Raw genomic sequence first — 16,664 nt, 5'->3', positions numbered from 1 at the left:
ATTGCCATATTCAAAATTTCCTGAGTTATGACCTTACCATACCTGGATTGATTTATTACTATACGTGGATTAATTATGATTGATTACCATAAATACGTTGGGTATTGCCGGTCAGACGAGAAAAGAGAAAAAACGGTGGGAGGGGCTGGTGGGAGGTGGGACGAAGAAAAACCGGTTGAAAATAAACCGGTTGAAAATAAACCGGTTGAAAGTGGGGGGGGGGACTATTCAACCAATTCATCCATTAGGAGTAGAGATGGATTAATTATGATTGATTACCATAAATACGTTGGGTATTGCCGGTCAGACGAGAAAAGAGAAAAACCGATGGGAGGGGCTGGTGGGAGGTGGGACGAAGAAAAACCGGTTGAAAATAAACCGGTTGAAAATAAACCGGTTGAAAATAAACCGGTTGAAAATAAACCGGTTGAAAATAAACCGGTTGAAAGTGGGGGGGACTATTCAACCAATTCGTCCATTAGGAGTAGAGATCATCAATGACAATCCCGTTGCGTAAGAGCATGATGACATTCCTCGAAGCGCATCCCAGGATCGAGAACCGAGAAGCTCATACCCAGCTCGGAGATGTTCTTGTTGAGCATCAGTAGCATCTATATAGCACTTCATAGATGTGCTTCTATCATGCTATTTACTTTATTTCAACCCTTCGGTGTGTTTGAATTTGAATAATTTGGTTTGTAAACTACGAATTTGTTAATATTTATGAATTGTGTGAACCTTAATTACTATGTTGGGTTTTCATATGTGTGCAAATATATAGTTCAAACGTACTATCTAAACTAGAATTGGAATAATTTGGCAAAAATAAAATTTTACTCCACTAAGTTGTGGGGATCGATTAGAAATGACCAAAATTTAGAGGAGTAAAAGTACTCCTCTAAGTATTCCTCTAAATTTTAGGGGTTGGCTTGAGATGCCCTTAGATCTCCTTCATCTAAAGAAAAAAGTTTGGGGTCGTGTGAAGATGCCGGACGATTACAAGTTGATCCAAAAGCCTATTAGCGTGACTAAGATTTATTTACTTTTGAATAATAGTAGGCAGCCCATGAATAGACGATGCCATTGTATTTTTTTCCATTTGATCAAATATCGCTGGAAGCTAAAGAGTCAACCTCTTCCCTTCCTCTCCTTCCCCTTTCTTAACCAGGCATACCTCGCACGTCTCTCAATGATGATGCGCCAACACCCTCCACATTGCTGCTCGCCACCCGCTGCATCCATGTCATACAACCGTGATCGCCCTTTGCATCCATGCTACCCTGCAGCCCCCTCCTCATCTACGATGTGTCACCACCACCTCCATCGTCCACCTCCATGGCTTCCTTTTCTCGTACGGTGCTTCAATAACCCACAAATATAATATATCAATTGTATATTTTTATAAGTAAAGTGTCGAACACAATGAGGAGCAAAAGTAATTTGCAAATGTTGTTTGTTTGATTGAAAGAATAGGTGCAAGAATTTGAATAACAAAAAAAATCAAATATTTGTGTGGTAGCGCTAGTACAACCAGTTTTGAGAACATCAACTATCTTTATGATATTCTTGGATAAATTGTATACTTGTTTTAACATTCATTATATAAACCCTCTTGTTGAGATCATAATCAATTACCAGATGGAGAGATTGAAATACTCGATTTTTTTAGTGCACAAATCTGATCATAAAGTGACAATTCATCATGTCACAACAAACACACCACATATTACATCGAATTGACCTCGATCATTTGAGAAGGTTCACGGGAACATGATATTGAAGATCAAAAAAGAGAGAGAATCATCTAGGGTCCTAATGGAACTACTCACACATCATCATGGACGCAACAAGGTTGATGAAGAAGCCTCCGGCAATGGATTCCTCCACCGACAGAGCTCCGGAACAGGCCTTAAGATTGGATCTTCGCGAAACAGGAGCTTGCAACAACAATTTTTTTTAAATATGGCAGAGGGTTTCGGTATTTATAGGGATTTACTGCGGTGGAATCAACATAAGGCGATGCGGGTGGGCCCAACACAGCCTAGGGGGTGTGTCCTCCCCCCCAGGGCACTGTGGCCCCCTTGCAGATCCTCTCGACCTATTCTGAAGCTTCCACAGTCCCTTGTTGCCCAAAAAATGTATTTTAATCGGCAAGTGATTTTGACCTCCGTAGATATTGATTTCCTGCGAAACCCAAAACAAGTATAAAACAGGAACTGATACCGCGCATTAAATTAATAGGGTAGTCCAGAAAAATAATATAAATTGCTACAAAAGTGATTATATAATAACATGGAACAATAAAAAAATACATTTGAGATGTATCAGTGATGGTCATCGAGTTTTCGAGTTTGAGAACTACGAGTGCAAGATGAGCATCCAGAGGTTATATGCTTTGAAGCTTACTTCAACATCATGATCATGTGCATGTGAAGATGTGCTTAAGTAAGTGCTTACCTCACTGTAAAATGAGGAAGCAATTCAAGAATCTTCACCAAGTGATAGTGGTCAAGTAAAGGTTCCCAAATTGAGGCAAATATTTTTTATATACACGTTTAAAAATTTTAAAATACAAGATTAACATTTTATGAAAACTTATATTTTTTATGTCTTCTTTTTTATACACAATGTACAATTTTTATATATCTAATATATTTATCTAATACACATTTAACATTGTGCAAATACAAGATTAAATTTTTTTGAATACATGGTCAGCACTTTTTTTCTATATACACACTTCTATTTTTCATATGCTTGATAATCATTTTTTTAGATACAAGATTAATATTTTTTTAATACATGGCTGACATTTTCTATACACATTTAACATTTTTCAAATGCTTGATCAAAAAAATTTAAATACATGGTCAAAAAATTTCACACACTTTGTATATTTTTTGTATTAATTTTCCTATACATGAAAAATATTTTCTCTGTTCTCATTTAAAAAATTTCAAATGCTTATTAACATTTTTTCCAATGTTTTATGTAATATATTTATTTAGAACATTTGGAAGTATAAACTAAACAGAAGTAAAAAAAAAAGACAAAGCAAAAAAGGAAAACAATAAACAATAAACGTGAAAAAAAACCCGAGGCTGGGGCCTCCCGCAAGTCTGGGCCAGTCCATGTCGCGCTCGCCTTCAGGCGAGGATTCCCTGCGTCTCGCTGACAAAGAGTAAACACGCGTGTTGGCGACAGGAAACTGAAGAAGAAACAGCACGACGTCGTTTCGTACTAATAAGGACTCCACGCCTTCACGGCTTTGTGCTATTTGTATTTGGATTTGGACTCAGCTCTGCCCAATAAATAAATAAACTCCAGTCAGACTAAAACTCGAATCAAGTGTCCGAGAACGCCTGTGTATTGGTGGTCGTAGATAGTAGATGTGATTTCAAATATCCATGGCTGGCACATATTGGCCTTTTCTAGTACCGTACTCTCTCTCGCACACGATGAACAATTGACGTATCGTGCGTCTCTCCTTCGAAACAGAGAACAACCTGATCGACGGATTATGGCCGACGACAAGCAAAACCCGGGGTAAGCTGTCCGCTGAACTTGTGCTGTAAATTTTGAAACTTTTTTTAAGCATCAGTACAAACACAATCGCTTATATACACGTGATACACTCACGCCCCTATGAACACACACACGCATATCCTACCTCTATGAGCACCAGAAATAATGCGAGCACCAGGATTTGAACTCTGATGGGTTGGGGATAACACTGTCCACCTAACCAACTCAACCACAGATTGATTCGCACTGTAAATTTTGAACTTGTGCAGTATATTTAGCTCGATTGTTATTGAATATAAAAGTCGCCTTATATAATTAAAAAAAACACGCAAACGGCCGTAACCAACCGCCCACCCCGACCAAATTCCCCTCGAGGGTCGCCAAATTCTCCAAGCAGCCACGACGCGAAGCTGCTGCCGCCGCCGCCGCCTCCGTGACCTGAGCTACCCACGTCCCTCCCGCCACCCCCGGGATTTCCTCCCAATTCCTGCATACCTCCTTCGGCGCCGCCGAGCACCTGTTCCCATCCAGTGGGCCGGTCGAGCCGCAACAGCCGTACGAAGAGACGTCCTCAGGATTCTTCATCTCCACCACCGCCGCCACCTCCTCCTCCTCGTCTGGCTCCCTTCCCACCACATTGTTGCGGCCAGGTGTATTCTGGCGCGCCTCGGCCATCTTCACCTATTATTACCATTTTCCTCAACATGGTCGAGATTTAGCTTACTCGAATGACAGTGTGAAAACGTTATTTATCATTGTTCCCGCAATTCTTTCTTCACCTATTTTAGCCCTTAACCTTGTTGGTTCACTTCAGGCATGGTGCTGATAGCAATGATGGACGAGATAGGGGTGAAGGTGCTGTTGATGCTCGTCAACACAGGTAATTCTTTCACCAATATGCTTCCCCTTGCCTTCGATGTTCTAGTTTAGTGTGAGAACTGAGAAGTACTATACGGTCACGTTTGGTTGAAGTCACTCACTTCGAGTTCGCGGAATTCTGAATGTTTCAGTTAGATTGTCTGTATAAGTATAACATGAAATTTGTATGTGGGACTGCTATATATAATGGATGAAGTACTATCAAAGTAGTCTCTCTGTAATCACTTTATATTCTATTTGTTGATAATTCTCTTGTAATTTTTTAATCATTTATAAATAGGGTGCTTATATGATTGATTATTCTCCTAAAATTGTTTGAAACCATCTACAATCTGTTTCAGTTCTAATGATGGTAGTGATGACGATGTGGATATCGGAGATCCTTTTCTTACCGATAGATTTGGAAATTTGACAAGTTGGAGGTTGAGTGATTTGGAGGCAGCAGCGGAGAATCATCTTGAAGATGGAGAAAGTGAAACAGAGGTAGAAGAAAGAAATATTCCAAAAAAGAAATGCTAAAGCGCGATGCTGACCGTAAGAAACAGTACATGGCATATGCTTTACAGAAATATAACGACGACGAGGGTCTTGCTGGGGTTTGTGCTCTTTCCATTTAAATTTGTAATTTTTTATTTTGAGCACATTCCCTTGTTTTAACCTGAGAAATATTTTCAGGAGATGCATTTTGTGTTTGATGAAAGTAAAGACGAAGTTTTCATTATTGAAGGAAACATGAACTCCTATGAACACTTCAACTTTACAGCTAAGCAGGCTGGTTCCACTGTTCTATTCTTTGCTGAAGTGATCCCAGACGAAGGAGAACTCTGTAATGTTCTTTGCTGCAAGCCTTTGGATTCTGATGACAATGGTATGCTTTCTTAATTGTACGTGACTACCAGTCATATAGTAGTGCCATATAACGGGTTGCATGAAATATGCTGCTTTGCATTTACTAATATGTTAGGAATTGTTATTTGATGAACTGCTTTGCCTCTAGTTTGCATAGTCAATCTATTTATATGTACTTGCCGTGCTTGGATTGGATTTGTTAATCTTGAATATATAAAGCTATACAAAGTGACTCCTTAAGTAGTAGTATTACTATAATTCGATTAATATGAATAGCTGAGCAAGTTTTTGTGTGTAAATTTACTACTGTTGTCTGATGTTTTGTCATGTGGGGATCAACATACAGCAGGTGTCGCGTAGATGGTTAGCTCTCCTACATCTGCCACCTTACCAGTTGTTGTTTTCATATCTGGTCAGAATATGTGTCTGATTGATACTCTACTTGATTTGTTCTTAGGCAAGAGCCTTACATAACATTGAACCCCTGTGCGTGTCAAAAAACTAGATACAGTTATATTTGTATTCGAGTAGAGTCTTGCCTTAAGCTATCCTTCACATAAGGAGGCAATCACCATGGTTTGAGTCCATTCTCTTCCCGGTTCTGTTTGCCGGTGATGACACTTCCGCTAGCGTCTGGTGGGTCCTCAAGCTCCTACTGGCGTGGGATAGGCTCTCAAATGAAGGAGCCATAACACCATGGTATTGGAGAGCATTATGTCTTGGCTTTGTGTTACAATGATCCGTGGACGTCGCATGGAGCTCTGGCAGAAGTAACAGTAGGGTACCGCCCCTCAGCATCAACAGTAGGTGCAGGAGCGCATCGGCTATTCGGTCACCTGGATGGCACACTTCGGAGTCCATTGCCAAATGTTCCAGGTCACCGTGCACCGGGCTTGAATAAGGCTGTTCCCCTGAATCCAGTTGACCTTTGCACTGTTCCAACATCTCGAGGCAAAAGGGCATTCAAAATACAAATGGTCACGTGTCTCAAGTATCCCCGAGCTGCAAAGAACACGATTAGAATTGGAGTCTAGGTGCCAATATGCCCTCTGATGATTATAAATATCTGGTGTGCAATCTGTCCATAATCAAAGCCAGGCAAAAACCTTATGCTTGGGCAAGCACTTGCTCTTCCAAATCTTGGGGAAAATGGGGTCTGCTTGGAGACCATCAAACAGAAATTTATAGAAGTTAGCTGCAGGACTTAGCAAAACTAACCCTGAGTCCTGTAGCCTTAGCGAAATCATCCAATGTATTCATGAGAATATGCATCCGACCAGATGAACCATTCATGATAACCAAGGTATCGTCTGCATATTGAACTATAGGAAAATCATGGCCGGGGATGTCAAGAGGAGCAGAGAGACGGCCCCTCCTAAAATGATCATTTATCATAGATTATTTTCTTTATTCGTTGGAAGCATGTATTTGAAGGGGAGCCTTGGCGCAGTGGTAAAGCTGCTGCCTTGTGACCATGAGGTCACGGGTTCAAGTCCCGGAAACAGCCTCTTACAGAAATGTAGGGAAAGGCTGCGTACAATAGACCCAAAGTGGTCGGACCCTTCCCCAGACCCTGCGCAAGCGGGAGCTACATGCACTGGGGCTGCCCTTTTTTGTTGGAAGCATGTATTTCGTTTTCCAGTTTCCTTTACCAGCTGGTGAAACGAGCTAAATCAGGATTCCAGTTCTAGTTAACATTCTGGTAATAGTGGAGAACACAGAGTTATATCCTGTTATTCTTGTTAACATTCTGGTAATACCATGAATGAATACCATGCATATGTGCGTTTTCTCTTACTTTTAGGAAATACTAATAATATGCATTGGGAAGTCTAGGATTTTACAATTCGAAAACCTAAGCATCCAGCATACATTATATGAAAGTGCTATGTATTTAGCGAGATAAGCAAGAGCAATCAATCTATTTTCTCTGGCTATCCTCATTTCAACTCGCTGCCCAATTGTGTAGTCATGCCATCTACTCCCTCCGTTCCATATTACTCGTCGATGATTTAGTAAAAAGTTGTACTAGATCAGCGACGAGTAATATGGAACGGAGGGAGTATCTTCACACGGCAGTTATGATGTTGTAGATCAAAGTTTTGTAGCTTATTACCAAGTCATAAACTTAACATATTATTATGATTTATATGCTTCAAATCATTCTCTCTTTTTTCATGATATTGAAAAATGAAGTCAATGTTTTTGTTTTCGAAGGACATTGCTTTGGTTGTAAGAATCAAGGTTCCGTGGACTTGAGGCATCCAGCTGGCAAAAGTTTGTATGTTGGAGGTCATGTGGATTGCGAGTTCCCATTTATGTGGGATAGTATCAGTGAGGCACTTGTAAATCAAGTGACATCTCTTTTTTTTCCTGCTGTTTTCTTGCTACAGTTTTTCTACATACTCCATATATTGTGTTGTACATGTAGGACATGTATAATACATATATGCATTTGATTGTATTTCACGTTTTCAGGATGACTCTGATTGAGAGGGAAGATGTCCTAGATGGCCATAAAGAATGTCTGATGGGGGCGTTGGTCTTCTTCTGTTATTCTCCAAATTTTAACGTCTATGTGGTGCCACTTTTGTTTGGAATTGGAGGGCGTGTATAAATACGTTACACTAGCTATAATTACTTCGGAATTCATAAGGCACGAACATTCTCTCATCTGCCTTGCAGCGTGACTGGGCTGCACAGTGATCTGTGTGAGCGGGTTGTGATCGCGCAGCGGCGGTGATTGGGACGTGACGAGTTAATAATGTGTCATGCATTGACTGGGTGGCGCTAAGCTCCTGTCAAGCACACCAATTTCCTAATTACTTTTGGTATTCATACGTTGCTTGTGTATAATAAATGGTGTTACTTCATGCCCGCAATGACATAATCATCGGTATGTACAACTTTGACGAAGCATATGCTGCTATGCAACCATTCATGGATCCTCTACCCCGCAAAAAAAAAAAACCATTCATGGATCATCGTTACTCTTGTCTTGCGGAAATATTCCAAAGAAAGTGACGTTTTTAGACATGTCTTGTGTCAAAATTTGGGACCATTAACCCAAAATATTATTTTAAATGTTTGCACTTGAGATTTATATAAATCACATGCATGGATTCATCTTGAGAAGTATTTCGGGAATATTGTTATGTTGCGTTCTGGGTAGAGAGATGAAAAAAAATGAGAGAGGTAGGAGACGACCGCCCTCAAGAGATAAGGCAGGGGAACGAGTGCCTCCGAAGGAAGCGGTGCATGGTCCGCACCAAAACACGTGGCGTCTAGGTGACGTTCCAGAAATCATCCGGGTGATTTCAAACGTTTTCCAAATAAATTTTCAGGTGACTGAAAAATGGCAGAAGCAATATTTTGTAGTCTATTTAGGTATGTGACGTAGAAATCATATTTAGACAACTGATCTCCGCAACAAAATCCACAAGTTTTACAAGTAGTGTTTTGCAATGAAATCCATCCCAGACCAGCTTGATCAGGAGCTACAGGTTAGAAGAGCAAAGGAGTTTTTTCTCTCTAGAAGGGCTTGGAGGGGAGGTTGTGGTTGGCGAGGAAGTGCTTGAAGAGCTCCAGCGCCTGCTCGGGCCGCGAGGTTGGCACCATGTGCCCGGCGCCTCTCACCGTGACAAATGTCAGGCCATCATACACCACACTCCATCCACCAACCTGCAAACAACAAACGCATCAGAACAAGAACGTCACACGATGTAACGTGTGAGATAGTGCCATAAGATCTGATAAGATTAATAAGCAACCAATTGGAAGCTACTGGTCGATGGGATTGTTCTGCTATTCACTCATCCAATTAACTAATACTCCGTCCGTTTATAAATATAAAATGTTTTGGACAATTCAATATGAACTACACACAGGCTGAAATAAGTGAATAAATACACTACTCTGTGTCTATATACATTCAATTCAGAAAAAAAAATGTTAGAAGAACTTGTATTTGTGATGGAGGGGTACCTGCTTGTGAGTGAACCATGGCGACCAGTCCTCCTTGATGGGCAGGCCGAGCTTCTTCAGCGTGTACCTCGTCGACGTCGTAGGGATCCTCCCATCCGTGTCGCCGCTGAAAATCCATATGCGAAGCCCTTCCTCCGCGAGCTTCTTGACGATGGGGACGACCGTCATGTCGGAATCCTTCCACACATCGTTGATGGTATTGCTGAAAAGAAACACCACACAAACAAAACAATATATATTCAGCTATGAAAAGAAACATAATTCTGAGCCCAGCAAGCAAACTCAGCTAGGCGAACTCACCGGCAAAGAACGTAGGGGTACGGCAGTCCCGTGGTGTTGGCATGCAGAGCCCTCTGCACGTCCTCACGGTTCAGATACTCGGTGGCGTACGTCTGCGTGCATGGATCGAAGCCCATTGGCATCTTGAGCAGATCAAACTGTTCATTTTTGTGCATGAAAGAAGAATCAATTACACTGCTCGATCAGAACTCACACGCACACATGCAGACCGAGGGGGAAAATAAGTGGCTGAAACTTTTGAAGCTGAAGCCAAGGAGGATGCTTTGCTTACACGGCCGTTGGTCTGCCCGATGTTCGCCGAGGACGACGCGTTCAAAGCCGGGTACCCGAGGTCGCAGTAGGGGGTGTAGAGGCTGTAGACGTCTATGAGTTTGTAGAGAAGAAAGAATTCGCTCAGTGCCGCGTCGCACTCCGGAGACAGGATCTCCATGCTGAAGTCGCACGACTTGAGGAAGGCGCTGTAGAGCGTGTCAGAGATGATGGCGTGGTGCCACGCCGAGTCCACGATCCCCTGCAAGTCCGTGTCCCCGTCCATGTACGCGTTCCCGATCTGTACTCCATTTTGTTTAGTTAGTTACTGCTAACATTCAAGCAATCGCAGGATGGTGAAATGGGTAGCTTATTATAGCTGCATGTATGTACCAGGATGCCTTTGAAGTTTATGTAGTTTTCTTTGGAGGCCTTCTTGTTCTCCTCCACGATGACATTCGCTAACTGCGGAACGTAATGTCCTAGCGATCCAGTGGCAAGAGAATTAGAATGAGCAAAAGTCAGATCATGAGCACAGTACAATCTAGTAGTTCTACTAGTAGTATCTAGCCAGCTATGAATGGGCTGGCAGACCTGCATAGCTCTCTCCAGCTATGTAGAACTCTTTCATTTTCTGCTGGGGGAACCTCTGAAACCACCTGACGAGGAAAGCATATGAACCGTGTGCTGCAAAGGACGAATGAAATGTCATGTTATCTTGGGAAGAAATCCCTTCATTGTTAGGATAGAAGAGGAAAGACATATCTGTCTTGCATACCTGTGGAATTGTCTCCCGGTGGATCTATTTCGAAGGACGTGTTCGTGTACGAAAATCCAACACCCGCTGGAGAGTCCAGGAACAGCAGGTTGGCAGCTGAAAGTTCACCCGACAGTAAGCTATGCATGCTTCCATTGCTATGAAAATTGTTTGTAAGTCTAGTGTGTTAGTCTTGGTTGGCACTTGCCTTGGTTCCAGGCATACGGATTGAGCTCAAGCTCAGGCACATCTTTCTTCACAAGAAATGTCCCGAGCTCCTGCGCCTGACCAAACCCGACGGAAGAACACCCAGGTCCTGCAAATTTTGCAAAACCACACGATGTATAGCTAAATTACACACATCTATCTCCCATGAAGTTTTCTGAAGTTTCAAGGTAAAAACAGTTAGTTAGTTGGTTAGTTAGCAACCTCCATTTAACCATAGGACCAGTGGCTTCTCGTCAGGCTTCTCCATAGCCTCGAAGAACCAATAGAACAGTGCCTTGCCGAGGCGCTCATCGGTGGTGACGTACCCGGAGTAGTGCTTGAACGCATATGAGTAGCTCGGCGCCCCCGGCAGTGATGCGACGCGGTCAAGCTCTTGCGCGGCCATTGTGGCTGCGTCAAGGCTTGCTGTTGCACTGTCAGGCCGTGCTCAACAGTGCAACAGAGTGCCAGTGCAACAGACACAAGTAGCAACCAGGGTAAGGTGGAAACCTCCATGGTTTAAGGTTTCTTAGCTCCTTTTGCTCGGTGTTGTGGGGAAGTTAGGCATTGGAATGAAGTATTTATAGTACGTACAGAGATAGTGTGTGGAGTCCAGAGACAGCTGACAAGTAGATCGAGTCCTTGGCCGGCATCAACCTTTTCTCGTTGGCCTGATTCTCCCTCTTGCTCAGAATTACATCATTACTCTTTAAGAATATGATTTAGCAATGTTGTTATTCATGAAAGACCAGCAGTAAGAAATATTAGCCATATATACTTACTTTTAGTGATAATTTCAGTTTGGAAAGCAGCGAAGGCAACCCCACAACACAGCTTCGGTCCTTGCCTATACTTTTTGGAAAAATACAAAACATTGTGGGTAAGTGTCGCTTCTCGTCCGTTAGTCATGCATCGACGAATGTTTTTGGCTCCACGAACGGCTCTTAGTGCTTGTGTATTGTGCACACGGTTTCCAGTTTGCGTGGTTGTGTCCATGCCAACGGCTCTTACCATCTGGAGTGCTTGTGTATTGTGCACACGGTTTCTAGTTTGCGTGGTTATGTCCATGCCAACGGCTCTTACCGTCTGGAGTGCTTGTGTATTGTGCACAAGGTTTCCAATTTGCATGGTTATGTCTATGCCGGAATCGCGTGTGCTTACGTCATCTTTGTTGGCTCATCAAGTGTTTGGTGTGGATTATCGTTGCTATTTTCTCTTTTTTTAATTGTTTTTTCATCCGTCTAGGCATCGTTTCGATCTTATACGACTTGATCCTCTGTGTGTGTTAGTGTTGGCTTTGTACATCCTAATTCGGAAGAAGCCAAGTCCATGAGCTCATTATTTTGAATTGCCTTAATGCTACATTATAAAAGAATAAAAAAGGCACTCTTATAAAAATACATGGTTTGAATTGTTGTGCCGGCTATTGATACGCAGACAAACAAGTATCAGTTTTATCACCATAAGCATCAAAGGGAGCATTGTCCTTTGTCCCAAAGTATCATTCACAAGAAAAGGCTTTTCAGTCCACATTGAAAATGACACTATATAATACTGTACAACTGTAATACACAAAAAGGAACATAATACACCATCCTTCCAGAAAAGCAAGGCGCACTTGACTTTTTTTTAGTGTTTTTTGCTACAGAGTGCAAACGAAGTACATACACAAATACACGAGACACCCAATTTTAACTATGATTTTCACTAATAATATGTTTATCTCATTAATATGAAGACATACAAAATCAAATTATTTTACAAGATAAATATGGCAATACAAACTGTACTCTGTACATGCCTAATTTATAATATATTAATGATCAAAGTCATTCATTAAAGACCACACAAAGTCAAAGACGTGCCTTACATTTTTAGAAAGGAGCAGGTGACATGATCATGTATATAACTGATATGATATCATTGAGATGGCACAATGGAATCATTCAACAGACCAGAAATGCTGATCTCAAAGTGACAAAGACATAATTATGCTAATAAGTTTGTACTGAGTTTTTTTACAACTCGATTAATACGGACTTCGGATATTATATCCAAACTTGCTTAAATACTTATACGCAATGCCCCTATGGAAATGATGCATATTAAATCATGGGGTTGAAAATAATAGTGACAAATGCATCACACCGCACAAAGCATGTTGCTATGCATATAATAGCTTCATATTAAGGTCCGTCTCATAAATAACTCATCATTTTTAGAGAAGAGGCACATGACGAGCCTGGCTTTGAATTAATAATGCCACAAACCAATCAGGAATTACAAAAATCAACAAGCAATGGTGGCCAAACAATACATGGAGTTCAACAAGCAATGGATCAGGCCGACGCCATCGCAACACAGATGACGATTGCGGTGATTCCTTCCAACATGGGCAACGTTGTGGTCGCTCATCGCAACACATACAATATTGCAGTTGCCTATTGAAAGGATCGATATGGTTGACTAGAGGGGGGGGGGGGTGAATAGGCAACTACCAATTTTTAGCTTTTCTTTACCAAATTAAACTTTGCATCAAAGTAGGTTGTCTAGATGTGCAACTAGGTGAGCAACCTATATGATGCAATAACAACAAGCATACAAGCAAGCAAGGGTAGAAACACTAAAGAGCTTGCACAAGTAAAGGTAAGAGATAACCAAGAGTGGATCCGATGAAGACGAGGATGTGTTACCGAAGTTCCTTCCTTTTGAGGGGAAGTACGTCTCCGTTGGAGCGGTGTGGAGGCACAATGCTCCCCAAGAAGCCACTAGGGCCACCGTATTCTCCTCACGCCCTCACACAATGCGAGATGCCGTGATTCCACTATTGGTGCCCTTGAAGGCGGCGACCGAACCTTTACAAACAAGGTTGGGGCAATCTCCACAACTTAATCGGAGGCTCCCAACAAGACCACGAAGCTTCACCACAACGGAATATGGCTCCGAGGTGACCTCAACCGTCTAGGGTGCTCAAACACCCAAGAGTAACAAGATCTGCTAGGGATGAGTGGGGGAATCGAAAATCCCTTGGTGGAAGTGTAGATTGGAGCCTTCTCAACCACTCCCGAGCAAATCAACAAGTTTGATTGGCTAGAGAGATAGATCGGGCGAAAATGAAGCTTGGAGTATTTAATGGAGCTTGAGCAATAAATGGAGTTTGAGGGAGAGAAGAGGTAGGTGAGAATGAAGAAGGGGACTCCCTTTTATAGTGGGGGCAACAATCCCGTTGCTCCCCACCAACCAGCCCCGCACAGGGCGGTACTACCGCTGAGAGGGGGCGGTACTACCGCCAAGACAACGGTACTGCCGCGCCAGCCAGCGGTACTGCCGCACTGGGGAGACAAGTAGGGAACGGACCCAAATGCAGTACTACCGCGGTGGTAGGGCGGTACTCCCGCTCCTGGAACGGTACTACCGCCACTATAACCGTGACTAGTGCCGCAAAACCCGACACGAGAAAAAGACCTCTCGAATCGAGGCGGTAGGAACCAGACTGTCCAGCGGTACTACGGCAGTGGGGTCAAGGGCGGTAGTACCGCTGCGGAGCGGTACTGCCGCTTGTGACCCTTCGGCCGTAGTACCGCAGGCAGTGCGGTACTACCGCTGGGGCGCGCGCGCGAGAGAGAAGAAATCTCTCAAAGAAGTTGAGGACAAGGCGGAGGTGCCAGGCCCCCAGCGGTACTACTGCTATGGAGCCACTGGCGGTACTACCACTGCGGAGCGGTACTGCCGCTTGTGGCTTCTCAGCGGTACTACCGCTAGGTGCGCGGTACTACCGCTTTGACCCAGACAGGACAAAGAAGAGAGAGGAGAGATCTCTTCAATGGAAAGAAAATGCTCGGAGGGTGAGAAGCTGATGTGTACGTGATGATTCCACCCATGCAAAACCCCAGCGGACCCCCTCTTGATAGTACGGTGCCCTCTACTGATGAGGACATCAATACCATTGTTACACCCACAGCCCCTACTGTTACATATACTGGACCAATTACTAGAGCTCGCGCACGCCAATTAAATTACCAGGTACTTTCGTTTCTTGGTAATGATTCTAATATTCATGAGATTATGATGCTGCCTAAATTGGATACATTTGTTTTGCTTACAAATGAAGGGCCTAGCTTGGAGAAGGATGAACATTGGAGTAAGAACACGCATGGAGTTGATGGCATGCGCAAGGGGATCAAGAACGGAGTTACAAGTGATGATTTCAGGACTTTGAAGCCGCCATAAGGAGTGCATGAAGCCTTGGACAAAATATACAAGATGCCACTTCATAATATTCGTCCATAGGCTATTCTAGGTGCTGCGTCACCTTATTAATGGGTCAGGCCCATGTAATTTCGAAATACTTAAGTATAGGCTATTTTTAGAGTCCGTATGTGTGGGGAAACAAGAGTTAGGGTTGGTTTCGGACCCCACCCTCAAGGGCCACGAAATTTCCCCCTCTTCCTCCATATATACAGCCCTTAGGGCATCGTTTAGACTTTGGGGTTTTGTTTAGATTAAAAGTTCGCCATAGCTGCAAGTTCGCGTACTTCGTTTGTGTCCAACGACCAGACCAAGACGTCACAGAACCCCACCTTGATCAATAAAGCTTTCATCTTATATTCGCAATATCCCGATTGCAATCTCAGTTTCTTGCTTGTTCTTCGTTTGTTCGCAGGAAACAGACCCTCGTGGTCAGGTTGATCGTGCTCCGGCGTGGTCAATAACCCTCGGAAGTTGGTTTAGCGATTGCTAAGGCGCGACGTCTCACACGTTCGTAGTCGGATCGTCAAGGTCGACTCCCACAGAAAACGGTAGCCACCATCTCATCGAAACATCGGGACACCTTAGTCTCTATCAAGTGGTATCAGATTTCCAGGTTGCTCGGTGAGATTTTACAGTTTTTCGTAGATTAGATCGAGTCTGTTCTTCATACCTACAGTCCACGAAAAAGCCACACAAAAAAATTAGGGTTAGTTCATCATATCCGAACCAATCTGAGCCTTTGCATAATCTTTTTAGGGTTTTTGCTTTGTTGAATTTGCGGTTGCATCGTCGTGTCAAGTTGCTGGTCTTAGAGTCTAGTCTTTTAGAGTTTCGAGTTCTGGTCATAAGTTGTCACGCCGCCGCCGCACCATCATCATCGCCCATCTACCACTTTTGCTTATCCGCCACCGCTCTGAATCCATATCCATATACCACCACCAATCCGTATCCATATACCACCACCAATCTCTATCCATATACCACCACCGCTACCATATACCACCACTGCTGCCATATACCACAACCATATATCCACCACCAATCTGAGTTCTTCTCATATTAGGTTTGTTCTTGAGATCAATCTAAATTCCGATTCGTGTTTCCTTGCCTGCGTAGGTCTCGGAAAAAAAAAGTCTGGAGACCCCCGGGCAGTTTTTAGGCCAAAATTTTCACGGGCAATTTTTTTCCCTATCCTATTTTTAGGTTTTTCTGAGTCTTTTGAGCCACGTGCCATCATAGTGATTTTTTGTCGCACTTTTTCGTCGTCGCTGCCCTGATTTCCGAAAAAAATTGAAAAAAAAATTTCGTGCCCATCCTATCAGTTTGACGAGGGAAGAGTTTTGAGACACTCGCCATTATAGTGATTTTTCGCAAAAAAAAGAGGAGCGCAAAAAAAGGAGCGCAAAAAAAGAGCGAAAAAAGAGAGTTCCAGAGTGTGCTTTTCCCTTATTTACGTGCAGCGCCATGATTTTGTTAGTGTTCTAGGCTCGCGTCTCTAGCACGGTCTAGCCTAGGACCAGCACAGTACCGTCGTTGAGCATTTATTCAACTTTGCATCTCTGAATTGATTATTGCTGACCCTTTTTGCTACCATACTATAAGCCTTCCCAGCTCCACATACATCTATGTCGTGCGTTTGACTCTCCCTGGCAATCGCTCTATC

The 16,664-nt window shown here is 43.0% G+C and overlaps 1 protein-coding gene and 1 pseudogene across 1 annotated transcript; one reads left to right on the top strand and one right to left on the bottom strand.

Annotated features, from left to right (window-relative positions):
- Positions 1–3,360: 3,360 nt before the first annotated feature.
- On the top strand, positions 3,361–8,189 carry LOC123129643 (uncharacterized; annotated as a pseudogene).
- A 592-nt stretch (positions 8,190–8,781) lies between these two features.
- Positions 8,782–11,156, bottom strand: LOC123129538 (serine carboxypeptidase-like 34). Its single transcript, XM_044549684.1, has 9 exons — positions 10,973–11,156; positions 10,769–10,859; positions 10,565–10,660; positions 10,381–10,445; positions 10,180–10,268; positions 9,809–10,087; positions 9,538–9,674; positions 9,238–9,439; positions 8,782–8,934 (listed from the first exon to the last, which is right to left on the bottom strand). Exons 1-9 carry the CDS (start codon positions 11,154–11,156, stop codon positions 8,785–8,787), a joined length of 1,293 nt encoding a protein of 430 aa, XP_044405619.1. The 3' UTR covers positions 8,782–8,784.
- Positions 11,157–16,664: the final 5,508 nt, after the last annotated feature.

The sequence above is a fragment of the Triticum aestivum genome, chromosome 1A (genome assembly GCF_018294505.1).
Source record: "Triticum aestivum cultivar Chinese Spring chromosome 1A, IWGSC CS RefSeq v2.1, whole genome shotgun sequence".
Taxonomy (NCBI): Eukaryota; Viridiplantae; Streptophyta; class Magnoliopsida; order Poales; family Poaceae; genus Triticum; species Triticum aestivum.
The sequence above is the reverse complement of the archived record's forward strand: the minus strand, read 5'-3'. Positions and strand labels throughout refer to the sequence as shown.